This window comes from Culex quinquefasciatus, chromosome 2 (assembly GCF_015732765.1).
Source record: "Culex quinquefasciatus strain JHB chromosome 2, VPISU_Cqui_1.0_pri_paternal, whole genome shotgun sequence".
Classification (NCBI taxonomy): domain Eukaryota; kingdom Metazoa; phylum Arthropoda; class Insecta; order Diptera; family Culicidae; genus Culex; species Culex quinquefasciatus.
Genome location: NC_051862.1, coordinates 119594758 through 119610204, shown reverse-complemented (window position 1 = coordinate 119610204; position 15447 = coordinate 119594758). Strand labels below are relative to the sequence as shown.

Here is a 15447-nt window from a genome sequence, read left to right as displayed (position 1 = left end):
TTGAAATTAAATCTACTACCACATAACCACAAAATTGTCATTTTTGAAAAAATCTTTTTTGCCTTCCTCACCTCACTGAGGAAAGGCTATAAAATCACTCGAAAACTGAACTTCTTAAATAGGCCCACCTTCACGTATACCTATCGACTCAGAATCAAATTCTGAGCAAATGTCTGTGTGTGTGGATGGACGTAGATTTTTTTTCTCACTCACTTTTCTCGAAACTGGCTTGACCGATTTTGTCCGGATCTGTGTTTTTAGATCCGTCTACAGGTCCCATAGGCCATATTTTCATACCATTATGTTTAGTAAAGTACTTCAAAAGTTATGCTAAAAAAACGATTTTGACTAAAGTTTGCAAGATTGTAAAAAGGGTGGTTTTTGTAAGAAAGGCCGTTATGCTATACATTTTTAGAAAGGTATTTGAAAGACCTTTCTAACGAGTCCAAAAACTAAAGATCTGATAACCCTATAAAAAGTTATTAGCACTTAAGTGTTATTAATGCACTCTTTGGAGGCCGGATCTCAGATATTTCGATAAAAACGATGTGCGGAGCTATCATGTGACCTGTCGTTGGATAGGTAATCAAATGACCTTTCCAACGCGTTCAAAACATCGAAGATCTGGCAACCCCATCAAAAGTTATAAGCACTTATATGTTATTTATAGGGGAGAGTGGGGAGACTTGATCCCCGGGAGACTTGATCCCAAGCCTGTATCTCGTCAGCATGTGGGTAAAACAATTAGCTTTGTTCTAGAAAGTTGTGCGAAATTGACTAAAACTCATTGTAGAAAACAAAGTAAAAAATTAAAAAATGTTTGGATTGAGTTACACACATTTTTCTAAGAAGTGCTGCAAAAAACTTTCAAGAGATCTTTTTTCTTTGTTTTAATAAGTATAGAAAACACTCAAAAATTATTCAAAAAAATATTTTTTTATACATGAATTGTTTGATAAACATATCAACTCCAAAACCCTTACGCATTTGACGTTAAATTTATCGTCATACTATTTTTACAATCAATTGTTTAAAAAAGTGCGTTTAGGGAGACTTGATCCCTGCATTTTTACAGTCACTGGAATCAGCCTCAAGATTAAATAATTTGGCTGGGTTTTCGTACATAGTTTCCTTTAGTATAGTTGTACATAACTAACTGCAGTTTGAACCATTTTTCAAAAGTTTTGTAAACCAAAATTACCAGCTTTTGTAAACATGCTCAATTTTCGTCTGAAAAAAAAAAATTTGGTTCTTAAATATTTTACATGCTAAACTTGTTATATTTTGCACACAAACGTACAAGTTTAATGTGAAATTGCTGTATCTTATAGAAAATTAAAAGTTTGGATGAATAAGAAACATTTTGCTTAAGATTTCTTCAAAATGTTGAAAGGGGGATCAAATCACCCCCAGCATTTTGAAAATGCCGGTTTGAAATATTTTTTTAAAAAGCTTGGCATTATTCGAAGAGTTTATCTGATGAAATACCCTTATTAGCCAAACATAGTTGAATGTTTAAGCTTTCAATTCATGCAAAAAGATCATAGTTTTGTGAGAAATTGACAGAGTTATGTGCGATACAAAAAAAGGGGATCAAGTCTCCCCACTCTCCCCTACACTTTTTGGAGACCAGAGCTCAGATATTTTGATGAAAACGTTGTCCAAATATATCATGCGACCTATCTTTGGATAGGTAATTAAAAGACCTTTCTAACGAGCACGAATTGGATTGGAGGTCTGACTACCCTATCATAAGTTGTAAGCACATAAGTGCCCTGCAACATGAAGATCTGACTACCCAATCTAGTGGTATGAATAATGAATCAAATCGATAAAACACCGCCCTTTTTTGTCTATTTTGGATAGCACCCTTTAAATTTGAGGAAGGCACCAACCCCCTAAGGGTGGATTAAGAAACGTTTTACGTGTTAAATCCCATTTAAAATTGAAGGACGAAGCGCCAGCTCCTGTTACGTCCAATCAAGCTCATATTTGGGATTTGGGCTCAGTACGCCCACCGGAACCAGCCCCTGAATGCCCGCCAAATAGTAGTTTATGCAACAAGTTGCAAAAAGAAGATTTTTTCAGCACGAGTTGTACATTACGAGGTTTACCGAGTTGGATAAATACGACGAGTTCTGAGTTACTTACAACATTTTTTGCAATTCTGAAAAACGCTTCTTTAATGGAATTTTATGACAAACATTCATGTGTTTAGTAAATTCATCGTTCAAAACAAAAAAAAAATTGAAAAATGTTACTTTTCGATACAAGTGTTGAAAAGTTCAACTTTTCAGCACCCATTTTAGTGAAAGGTATTAATTTTCCATTCTGTTATTTTCGATAGGGAAAAGTAGGCCGTTTCGTTTCTCCAGAAGGACAGGAAAAGTTGACGGTTTCACAGTGGAATTGCAAAAAAGTCATTTTGTCACATCCTAATAGTGATATTTTAAAAATTGAGCATCTATTTCCAAAATATTTTTTTTTTGAAAGATCGATCAAATTATTAGTAAAATATTATTATTGCCTCTAAAAATTAAAGAAAGGATTCAAACACATTCTAATCTGATGTGTCTAAGTGATAACAGTTCAAAAACGAAACTATTGGCACTACGCCCCCCGGGGCATGGCCTTCCTCTAACGTGGGATTTCTGCTCCAGCGCCTCTGACGAGACAGGAGAAACCGGGACCGACGTTTTACTTCACCATCCGATAGAAGCTCAGTGGATAAGGCGGGAATCGAACCCGCGTCTCATAGCATCATCGGGATCGGCAGCCGAAGCCGCTACCCCTGCGCCACGAGACCCAGACAATTGATAACAGTTCAATTGTTAGCAAATTAACATGGTGTTTCATACATTGTTCCTTTTGCCCCAACGGGTTGTTCATCTTGCCCCACTAGTTGAGTAGGACGTACTGAAAATTAATAATTTTAAAATATTTCTTTATGGTGAAAAACGGATATTTAAGAAACTTGTTTAATCAAAGTCTTAGTCATAAGATGATAATCAAAAAATCCGACAGGTTTCGTACGTTTGTAATGGGCTCTAGCGAGTAATTGCTTAGTTTGTCACACTTGCCCCACTTTCCCCAATTCAATTAGCTCATACAGTTTTATTCCGGTTCTAGAATCGTTTGAGTTTGGCATGTTTTAATTTCGGTACAATAAAAATAAAAAAAATGCAAAATTTGTGTTAAAAATCATCAAGAGTAAAAATATTCAGATCAGATTTTGACATTTTAACATTGTTGATGTTGTTGTAAATTCAGTAGGGTAGGGTCGGCGGTTGTTCGCGCTCCATACAAAAAAGTTTTTTTTGTATGAGCAGCTGAAAGGGGAGAAGGGAGGTTGAGATTTCCAAAAAAGTGTCCACGTGGTTTAGGATGGTTTTGTATTCATCAGGATGGAATAATCGCAAATCAATCAATTTCGCTTGCGAACTTTTTTCACCCGCGAAAGAGAGAGGAGGCAAATCACGCAAAAGAAAATCGCTCCCGGAATTCTCCCAGAAAATCAATCTGCTGAAGATTTTTATAAATTTCCTTGTCAGCACCACTTACAATTATTTTTTCACTTTGTTTACACACATTGCCCATCTACAAAATGTGACAGGTCAATTTCCGACGTGTACTTGCAAGTGTTTTAGTGAAAAAGACGTTCCGCCGAACAATCAAGATGATGTTTTTTTTAGATTCTTTTTAACGATCTTTTGTGTGCGAGAGAGGAGAGCATGCTCCTTTCGGATTTTTCTCTTGATGAACATCCAATGATTTTCTTTTGATGATGATTATTCCATCGCTGGTATTCATTCATTTTTGGAAGGTTTAAAAAGTTAGTAATCCTTAATTAAGAAATTGTGAATTATTTAATTATTTTTAAATCTTCTCAAAGTGTAATGGTTTTCTAAATGGAAATGAGTTCGAATCGGAAAACGGACAGCATTTTCGTTTTTTTAACTGTTTTTCACTACAAGAAAATTTTGTATATTTAAAAGTTTCTAAATAATACACTTTCTATTATTTCTTTTAACAAAATTCGAAAGCAATATTCAAATTCATATGCATTTTCAGCAGAACAAATTTCATATAAAATGTGAAAACTGACGATTCGAGCAACAAATTTAATTCAAAATGCAATTAATCCGATATTTTTAAACTTTTTAAGGCAACATTTTAACTTTATATATATTTTTTTAAATTGGATTTCTCCAAAGTTTTTATGGAGAGTTAGTGCTGTTCCACATATTGCATGACATTTTTTGGTTGTATGCAAGAGCGACGAATCGCGCTTTGGAGAAAAACCTTTCGGCCCTGTCTCAATATTTTTGAAAAATTCAAGGTGTACGTGTTTCTGGGGATTTCAAACTTCATGCTTCCCCTCGAATTGAGTCATTTTTGACATTTTTTGTAGGTCAGTGTAATCTTGAGACAAACTTTACCAGTTAGAAAACACTGAAAAAAATATTTAGCTAACAAATAAAAAAGATTCGGAGAATTTCTCAAATAACAAAATAAGCACTTCTGTCTGCACAAACGTATGCAAAAAGATTGATTTTTACAAATATTAATCTTAATTATAAATTAAAAGAAACAACTTTCTGTGAATGGCACAGCAACCCCCTTACAGGTTTTATAATCGACTGATGAATCTTACACAAACATGATGCGGGTTCTGAGCAGGATTTGCAATAATATGATTATTTCCGGTTGACCAGAGAGAGAGAGAGAGAGAACGAAACCTATCAGTTTAGCAGTTGTGTCGTTTTCCACTCAACCGTGCCACCTTAACCGACCCTAACCTTACACTGGGCAGGTTTTTGATTCGTCCTGTAGGGGGGTCCAGATCAAGTCGATGAATCAACCTCTCCGGAACAATGTATTCAACCAGTTTGCCAAACAGTAGCAGCATCAGAAGCAAAAGCCCCCAAGCGATAAAGCACCAGATCAAATTTTGTGGAAAAACGGACAAACCTGAGAACTGGGAGAAAAAAAGGAAGAAGGAAAAAAAACAACTTTTCTGCACAACCTGAGCCGGAGGTTTTGAGAGGGCAGGCCAGGAAATCGAACGAGTTTCGGTTACACGCTCCATTTGTTCCAAGTTCGCAGGTTTTATGTATAAGGTTGGGCAGAGAAGAGCAAAGCTCTATCTCGTTGGGAGTTGCTGTTTTCTGTGAAGCAACAGCAGCAGCAGCATATAGATCAAAGGATTCAAGGATCCGCTGCTCACAAAAGCTTTCGTGGAAGGGGTTTGATTTGCGTTTGAACTCTAGTCGATGGTGGAAAATGGAAACACATCGATTTGGGACTGATCTACATAATATAAAGTGTGCATCAGAAATAGTATGATCTGAGGATGAATAATAAAAAATTTCTTAAATTTGGTTTCTGATTTTTTTTTTATAAAAACTATGTAAATTAATGAAATAGTTCTTTTAAGGTTAGTAAAAAACCCATTTCAAAACTGTTAATATTAGGCATAATTTTATTTTATTCATTTTTCTACACGAAAAATTAACCGTTGAAGTTTTATTTTCAGGAAATATATGTTATTATTTTAATGTCCTTTAAAAATGAATCAAATTTTATACACGTTTTAGCTTTTAAAAGTCCCGAAACATATTTTGGAAATCGAGCAAAACACTTACCGACATAGACCGCGGTCGAGTTGTGGGCCGGATCGTACGGGCAGACGGCTTGGCCCGGTTTTTCCGACTCGACGGAGTAGCTGTTGCCGTTGATGCCGTACACCCGGCACAGCGGCCGGAATGCATTGGTGCCGCAGCCGAGCAGCGTTCCGGGCGTTGGCAGTGCCAACACGCGGATATAATTCTGGCAGAGATCCTGCGGAGAGGAAAAAAAAAAATAGAAGAAAAAAGTGAGCAAGAGAGGAAAAATCATGAATAAATTTATGAGCAAAGCGAAAACCCAGGTAATTAAAAATAAATAATGCTGAAAAATTGATATTTTTCTGCTTATGTAGAAACTGGTCGGGCGGAAAGTTTTTCCACTTTTTTCTTGCACCTCTCATTTTAAAATATTGTTTTGCGTTTCTGTTTTTGGACCCTGATCCTTTCGAATCCTTTTCACTCTCTCTCTCTCTCGAGGATTTTTCCCGCGTGGAAAGTGCTGAAAAAGAGGACGTCCAGCGGTCGGTGGGCCATAATCCAAATTTATTTTGCCATTTTCAAGAGAGAAAAGTGTGCCACAACACACACCGTGACGAGGGTGTTTCGAAAAGGATGACAGGAGGACAGTGATGGGGGGAGGGAGAGGGGAATAACCGCTGAATAAGCATTTGCCATTAATTTAGCTGATGTGAAAATGTGGGAAAGGGTTTAATGAAGCAGCTGAGAAATCTGACTGATGGCACTTTGGCAAAGTTTAATGCCGGAAAAAACATTTTATGCAAATTGTGTGGCCGGGTTGGCGATAAAAAAATGAAAGAGAGAAAAAGAGCTCTGCGGAATTTCGGGAAACGTGGCGATGCACAAAAAGTGAGCTTAGTGACGAAGCGAAATTGCGAAAAACATTTACATAAAACAATAGTGGACACCTTTTTGGTGCGTTGGTGTTTAAAAAAATGCTTGGGGCTTCGCCATTCATATGGTTCTTTAGTTTAAATATGAAGAAATCGTGAATTTGCTTAAATTTAATGTATTTAAATTTTAACGAGATAACAGTAGCTTCAAATTTGGAGATTCGAAACATATCAGATAGTATTTTTCACATAGAAACCAACTGGATCAGAATAAAATAAACACCATTTTTTTAGAGCAAAAAGGTTAACTTTAATTAAAAGGATAAAACCCCACAATAAGGTCTTATGACCAATTGACTGAGTGCTTTGTTCACCTTCAAAACGACAATCTGATGTTGACACTCTGCTTTTTTCGTTTACATATGAACGAATGAGCGTAACGCAAAGACAAAAATGTGATCACCTTCACCATGACTGCATTCAAATGATCGCTGTCACAGCAACGCACGAGCGAGGAGAGAAAGAAATAGAACACGCGGGTTTGGGTCGGGCGACGAGCTCGGTTCATGTTCGTTCCAACTTCGTGTGCGTTCACTGATGGTTGCTTCGTATTGACGATCACGACAGGCGCTTCGTGTGAGCATTACGGTGACAAGAAAAATTGCTCCAAACCGGTTAAGTTATAGGGGTTGCTATTAATCGTTGAAGTTTGTATTAGAAAAATAAATATTAGATTGTATTGTATTGGATTGTATTAGAAAACAAATGGGAACAAATTCAATAGTACAGTTATCCCTCATATTCGAAACAGTTTACAGATCGGTCAATGTTCAACAAATCATGGAAAATCGATATTTGAACATAATGATTTGTTTTTACCTTCATGTGAAAGCTTTTCTTGCGATCTTTCGATTGATATATAGACCGGCTGTATATTTTTACGTTTTATATCAAGTTTTTAAAGAAAAACATTGAAACGGAGAACTTATTTTTTACAAAATAATGACTTCACACTCTGAAACCAATAAAACTCATGCTTAGTAATGTTTTATGAATGGTCTGATAACTTTCTTTTGTGAAAATATCAGTTAAATTCAGGTGTTCCACAATTGTGGGAGGCACAATAACATCCCACAATTACGGAATATGCAATTTGGAGGGTGTGTTTTGCTGCTCTGGACAAAACAGTCTTGAAAGGCAGGTTTTTGTTTAAAAAGTACTACTTTATCTAGTGAAATAGCAAGAGAATGTCCAAATAAAGGTCCTAAAAATAGTAGGATCAATAGAAAAGTTGCATTTTGCATCCTATTGACAAATTACCACAAAAGTGTTCCGAATTTGTGGGTGTTCCGAATCTGTGGGATAACTGTAAATGTATTTTTTTTGATAATCAAACTATCTAATCTATGCTTACGAGTACCCCATTTTGCAATGCAAATAGGTTCTAAGCCTGCAGTGGCTTCTTAAAAATATTGCTCGACTGATGGAATTTTAAACATAATTCAATTACCTTCGAAATGATAGTAAAAATCCTCAAAAGCTGCCTCCTGAGAACTGTTCAAGTGTGTGTTTGATGCTATTATGACGGGGGGGCAAATATCACCCTCTCCCTTCTCAAGCAACCTTCCTTCTCAGGAGGAAACAAATCGTCTATCGTGACCAAAGTCTACTTTCAGAGAAGGTACTCATTTCAAGCAAGCTTTCTGACGGCTGCTGCTGCTGCCGTCCCTGTACTGACGTTTTCCATACTTCTTGACACATGCGATGTGTTATTATTGTTATTATTCTGTAACATGGTTACGAGATGGTCCGCACTTGTGGACAAATAGCTGAAGCACGTCATCCACTCTCCTGGCAGGCGACTGACCGTTGAACATGTCAGAGGCCAATACAGAAAAGCACTCATCCTCTGGACCCGACCCCTGTTCTGTACTTCACTGACGCAAGAAGTGCTCGGTACAAATAGGCAAATGGTCATATTCTGGAGGGCAACTCTCGGAAATGACAGTATCTCGTGTTTCATCTCGAGATATATTAGGCAAAAGTAATCTAATATGCATCTCACACAAAGTCTCTTCCCCCTGTTGGCCTGTCCAAGTTCTTGGTTCTGGGTTCCGCTTCGTGACGTCGTGACCATCGTCGGTTGGACATTAGATCAACGTCGTCGGAAGTCGGAAGCACTTCCGTTCCGTTCGTTTCGTTTGGTAACATCGAATTGATTGTATCATAATCAATTTCTCCCATACACACATGAGAGCTCAATAGGATCGAAGGCAAAAGACTTTCACGTAATGGCTGGTCACTGCCCATGCCTGCCCAAGTCGAGGGTGATTAGGGGTAGTTTTTGTTTCGTTTGATCAAGAATTTTGATTGCAAATCCAATTAAACCATTGAGTTCCGTACGTGCCACCGGGGGAATATTTTATTTTATAATCAAACACTCCACAGATGTGTAAATCAGTGTATTGTAGGACCGTAAGACCTTCAATAAATGAAAAGTTCAAAACAGTCACAATGCCTTATTAATGTTCACTCTTTATAAATCAACCAAAAATTTAAAAAAATGTTTTTCAACTTTAGGAAATCAACAAATGAAAGTATTCATAAACAATTTTCATGGTAGTACTATGTTCTACGAAATGTTTTAATTCTCTACCAACTCACACGAAATCGGGAAAAGTTGCCCCGACCCCTCTTCGATTTGCGTGAAACTTTGTTTTAAGGGCTAACGTTTGTCCCTGATCACGAATCCGAGGTCCGTTTTTTGATATCTCGTGACGGAGGGGCGGTACGACCCCTTCCATTTTTGAACATGCGAAAATAGAGGTGTTTTTCAATAATTTGCAGCCTGAAACGGTGATGAGATAGAAATTTGGTGTCAAAGGGACTTTTATGTAAAATTAGACGCCCGATTTGATGGCGTACTCAGAATTCCGAAGCAAACCCCTTATGTCTATATATCAATATTTTTGTAATTGTCTGCTCTACAACTTTGTAGAACATTGTTACACTCAAAAAAAATAACCCTGCAAAAAACACGAAATTTTAAAATGAAAAATTTTGTTCTGAATGAAAAAATGACCCTTCTGGGTCAATGTAGATTCGAAAAGTATATTAAATTTCCCATAAAATGACATGTTCCAAAAATTTTTACAGTCGAGTAACGGAAAATGGGAGAATTTTTAAAACTTTTTTAGTTTTTTTTTCGATGAAAAATACGTTTTTTATAAATTCTGAGTCAAATGATCAAATCGGGCGTCTAATTTTAAATAAAAGTCCGTTTGACACCAAATTTCTATCTCATCACCGTTTCAGGCTGCAAATTATTGAAAAACACCTCTTTTTCGCATGTTAAAAATGGAAGGGGTCGTACCGCCCCTCCGTCACGAGATATCAAAAAACGGACCTCGGATTCGTGATCAGGGACAAAAGTTACCCCTTAGGACAAAGTTTCACGCAAATCGAAGAGGGGTCGGGGCAACTGCTGTGTGAGTTGGCGGAGAATTACCCAAATTCAACTCTCGATTCCCGGGAAATTGAAAATCTCGAGAATCGTCACTCTCTATTCATCGTATAATCGCTATTGTTTTAATTTGGTAAGGCTTAAGCTAAATATTAATGAAATATTAGGTAAATAAACAAGAAACCCGGTGAAAGCTTAAGGAAAAGCGGATGCATTTGGATATTTTTTTGACAATTGCATGAAAAAAAATAAGTTCTAGAAGACATTTCCGTTCTCTGTCTGAGATGGTAGTCCAGGTCGAATTGAGTTGATATGTGCATGGAACACTCAACTCAAAATGCCAATAACTGGACTCGCTCTTAAGCAAATTTGCGGGAAATTATCTTATCTTTTCGAAAACTTTATTTGCAGGGATGGTCAAGCTTGGTCATGTCTTGTACAGATAAAAATGTCTCGTTTTCAACAAAAAATATCTTGTGATGGCTTCAACATAAAAACAGAGCATGATATATTATTTTTTGTGAAGTAATTTTTCATCGAAAATTTAATTTAACATCAAAAACGAATCATTTCAAAATCGTAAAGTTGAGAACACTGTCAAATTGTCAAAACAGCGTAACAGTAATAAAAAAAACGAGTTATATGTCCAAAAAATACAGAGCGGATTCATCAATTCGAATTTCACTACGTCGAATATACGCTAATTCGAACGTTTTTGAATTAAAAAGCACTCATACGCTATAGTAGATGTTCGTCGTTTCCCGAGTCCGTGATTTCGTGTTTTGACGGCTATCAGTCGTTCCAAGCAGCAAGTTTGGTTTCATTTGAATTACGGATCCGCTCTGTACTTACAACATTACCGAAAACACCAAATTGGTCAAAAAATCCGTCTTTAAGATACAGATTTTAGAATATTTTGTTAGGCAGCTGCATATATTGTATGGAGACTTGTTTTGTCGAGCTTACAATGGAAAATGTCTTCGTTTGCGGGGAACTTCCACAGTTAGTTTATGAGACAATAGCTTAAAGATAAGAAAGTTATGTCAGGTTATGTATTTCTGTTAGACTGTGCAATCAGATTTCCAACTTCCAACTTTTTGAGTACAGACTGTCAGGTTGTCGATTTCTGATTTCTCGATAAACCTTTGCTATTTCGATGGAGTTCTTCCCTCTCGACGACCACTTCTGTATCGACAGAGAGCGAGTCGGCTATATACAAGTGTGTATTTTCTTTCTACAGAATATGCCAAAGTTCTCCCAGATTTTCCTTTCTAATTTAAAAACAAAATCTTAAATAGCTCCAAATGATCGCGCGCTCGTTCCATACGAAGACCCATCCTGAAGCAGAATGGCCCTCATACGTTATTCATGATTGCAACAAATAAGTACTTTGCAATTGCCACCTCTACCCAAACCAACCCAACCCACACACACACACACCCTACTAAACCAGCTACTCACGGAACGCCGTCGTCGGGTGGCAAAGACCGGTAAAAGCTCCTGCAGGTTTGTACTAATCATAATGAGCACTTTACGTGATGAAACAACATTTCCATAATGCTCTCGCTTCTCTACTACCGGTGCTGGCTGGCTGAGTGTGTGTGTGTGAAACTTGAAGGAGGCTAAGCCGTTCCCGGAGGCAATGTTTTAAGGTGTGTGGTGGCGGCACAGACTGACACTTGCGGAACAATCGACCGGGTGCCACTGATGACGGCTCGGGCCGCCCAGGGTAGGCATCGTCGTTACAATAATCCTACATATTAATCAGTGGCCGTATTTGCATAATGGAGATATCCATTTGGCCTAACGGCACAAAGATTACGCGCGCTCGCTCTCATTCCATGATGGGTGTTTGAGAACGCGACAAAGGTCAGTGTTTGTGTGGATGATTAGAACGTGATGGGGGCCGTCGTTAGTTTGGCGTGTTAAGAATTTTAGATGGGTTCAACATTTGAAGGCAGAAGCGTTTGTTGATTTTTGAGCGGTTGTTAGAGTTGGTCAACCGAACAGTTCTAGCCTACTATTCAGCCGCCGGAGTGCCTTCCAAGTCGCGATGTCATTTCAAGGACATATTCATGTTTACTTTACATGACCAAAACATTTGAACCGATCTTTTTTTTTCCACAATTTCGTGGTCGCTTTCAACATAATCCTAACAGGTCTTCGTCACACCACGTGAGTGAAAGTATTAGAAATTATAATGAACAAGATCAGCCTTGAGGGAGGACGCCTCGATGTAACGACCCGGAATATCTTGAATACGAGTTTGATTGCAACTTACCTCGTCTTTGCCTTTCATCACGCACATCTTGATGTCATCCTCCGAAGAGTACCACACTAACCGCGTCTGCTCACTCAGATCGTATATGCTAAGATTGTACACGATGTTCCTGGGAAAGAAGAGAGAATGAAATATAATTAGAATCGTTTAGTAATTCGACCGACCGAGCCCCATCTAATTGTCTCGTGCGATATAACGAATAATCTCGTTATGATCCTCCGACGACGAGGGGTGATCCAACGAATCAAACATAACATATGCGGTTTCCGTCCAGGGGATGTATCATCTTCTATCTCAGGCCACCAAATTATGACCTCTCCCCAAATGAAACGCTTGATTGCGTAAATGCGATCCAAACAGGCGAATTATTACCATAATTTATCTCTTTCCGGGGTGTATTTGGCAGATTGCTCATCACGGTGGAGTGTGCCATCTGTGGAGCAGCTGAGCAGGGATGTTCTAAGTGAATCTTTTTTTTCAGTTCGCATCACAATGTTATTTTTTGAGTTTAGTTGATATGAGTTTTGGAATCAATTTATCCTAGAAAATTACATTTAGCAAAATTATTTGAGCCCCAAGGGGCACATCATCTCACACTCGCACCTCGGTAGTGTAACGACGTGACCAATAAAAATACCAACCGGAATGACAATAAACACTCCATTAAATGTGTACGCCGCCGTGCTGCAAGTGCCGACATGTGTCCGCCATAATTTAAGTGTATTGATTTATTGTGGTCGAGGCGACGCCGCGTTGATGGGTGTCACGATGGGCTGTCCCCATCCCTCCGTTGCCATGGGAGATCTTGGTGATGCGGGGACGCTTTTGAGATTAAAGTGTCACCACAGGAATATTGGGTGTAGATAGTTTTAGTGTAGTTGAAGGCATTCATTATTCTCACCAATATATATTTTCAATCAGCGCTAGAAATATCTAAAATTTTCAGTCTTCCCTATTAGGTACACATTTAAGATGTATTATTTGAAAAAAAAAAAACGCTAATTTTTGACTACCCTGTTTATTCTAGGATCACCCAAATCGCCAAACAAACATTACGGGCCAAGGAAGACCACTGCCAAATTTAAGGTAAATCAGAGCACTTTATTTGGATCCTTTTGGTTTGACGTGGAATCACTGCCACTGATAGCTTTTTAACCTCTTCCCGCACAGAGCAAAATCGAGATTTTTTACGTTTTTCTACATTAATCGTGATTGGATTGACCAAATTAGATGAAACTAATGCAGGTTGAAAAAAATACATGGTTGAAGAGAAATTTTATTTTGAAGCCAAACATTAGTGGTGCTCTGGAGTAACCATGGCTGAGTGTCGTTAATTTTGGTTTAATATAAATTGTTGGTAAGGGATCATCCACAAACCACGTGGAACCTTTTCTAGGAATATAAACATACAAAACTAGCATCTGGCCAAAACATGAGCAGAAGGTGAGGGTTAAAATAGATGAAAATAATCATTATGTTTGTGTTTTGAACTTGACTCAGGAAAACGAATTTGATAAAATTATCACTACAAAATGGGATCAATCCCCGAGCAAAAATTTACATCCAAAAAATTGACTAAACGAAGAAGTGTCTATTTCCTGTGTTAAACTGCCTTACTCAAAGCATTATTAGTCCCCTACAAGCTCCAGGTCGAATCGAGTTGATATCTGGATGGAACACTTTTTATTTGAGTTTTAAAATTGTGCTATTTTTTTCACTAAAATGCCAATAACTACCTTTAGATTTAACCAATTTGGATGCTTCACACCGCATTTTGTTGCATTTTTCATGCCCTTTCAGATGCATTTTGAATGTTTAAACCTAATTGGATTAACGTTTTTTAGCCTTCAAAATTTGTGTCCCGATTTGACCCACTTCCCGTTGACCTAGAGTGCTCATATTTTGGCCAGATGCTAGTTTTATATGTTCAAACAACCCCTGAAAATTTCAGGCAGATTGGTAAGGTCGATGCGAGATGGGTATGCTGGGGACTCGCTTTCAAGTGAAAGAAACATTTTTGGTTTCAATGCGTAATACGTATGCATGCATTGCGTATAGCCTATTCAACGACTGTTCCAACCTAGTAACTAGTCATTGATTATTGCAATAATGTTGTCAAGTCACAAGCTTTTGATGTGTCTCAATTTTCAGAGCAGGAATTCTGAAAAAATACACACCTTTTCTATTATTCCCCAAAATCGAGTTGAAAATAATCAAAATTAAAAGAAACGTTCTGCAGCTGCTCATAAAACTGTCATCAAAGGGAGAAATTTAATCACAGTTTACCCATTTAAACATAAACAAAACCCCTTTGAACCCACAAACCCAATCATGGTTCAAATAATGGATACTGCACACACACACGCTGCCACACTAACACCCTTTTCCTTCGACGAACCCATTGCTCCATTGCTCTCCGATAAGAACCTCCACAATGCGTGTTGTTTCCCCGGTTCGATACCCGGACATCCCGAGCCGGCCAAAGTCCTGCCGTATCCTTCCGGTCCCAGACTATGCTCTCTCTCTCTCTCGCTTTCTCTCTCATTGCACTGTGATAAGCCTTGGGAGAGCATCCGAGAATCGATTGTGATCCGGGACCAACCCAGGGCCAAAACATCGACTGTGTGTGTGTGTGTGTAGAATCCGAATAGACTTAGTGGTTGCCGACAACAGCACATAAATCTAACCGCAGCAGCCGGCTGGACCAGGATCCCGCGCTCTTTCCCCTTCCCCTTCTCCAGGGAGGTACTTCGGTAAACATTATTACGTAATAGAGTGGATTATAAGCGTATAAGTAGAAATGGGTATAGAATCGAGAAGAAGGGGAGAAGGGCCTCCACAACCCCGTCCTCCTGGCATCCAGCAGAAACTCCAGTGTCCATTAAAGCATGGAAAATATGTTACATGCCCGTTTCACAGCCCGTCCAGGACCCCACCACAACCTACAACGGTACAATACACACAGACGAGCGGAGCACGGTGGCTTCTGCAACCAATTTCACATCCAGGGCAAATTAATCGATAGGAAACACCAAATCTGAATTAGCGGTAGGCGATTCATTACGTGGGTACGGCCAACTAACCGGGCTGGCGAGGGATGTTGATTTGGGGGAATCGGAATTGGCGCACCTGATCGTAGGTTAGTGTAATGGAAGAAAAGGATTTTTTACGATCTCGATATTTTGAAAGATCCATGCTTTCTTTTGGTGTTTTGATTATACAGAA

The 15447-nt window shown here is 38.4% G+C and overlaps 1 protein-coding gene across 8 annotated transcripts in view; it reads right to left on the bottom strand.

The window, feature by feature from the left end:
- The window catches only part of LOC6032489 (semaphorin-1A), a 90112-nt gene extending 77773 nt beyond the window's left edge, over positions 1-12339 (bottom strand). For all 8 annotated transcript variants that reach the window (XM_038250115.1, XM_038250119.1, XM_038250113.1 and 5 more), the window contains exons 1-2: positions 12223-12339; positions 5646-5841 (exon numbers count right to left, since the gene is read on the bottom strand). In XM_038250115.1, the coding sequence (XP_038106043.1) occupies positions 5646-5841; positions 12223-12249 (223 nt within the window). In that variant the 5' untranslated portion in view covers positions 12250-12339. The remainder of the gene's footprint in view (positions 1-5645; positions 5842-12222) is intronic.
- Between the last annotated feature and the right edge of the window lie 3108 nt (positions 12340-15447).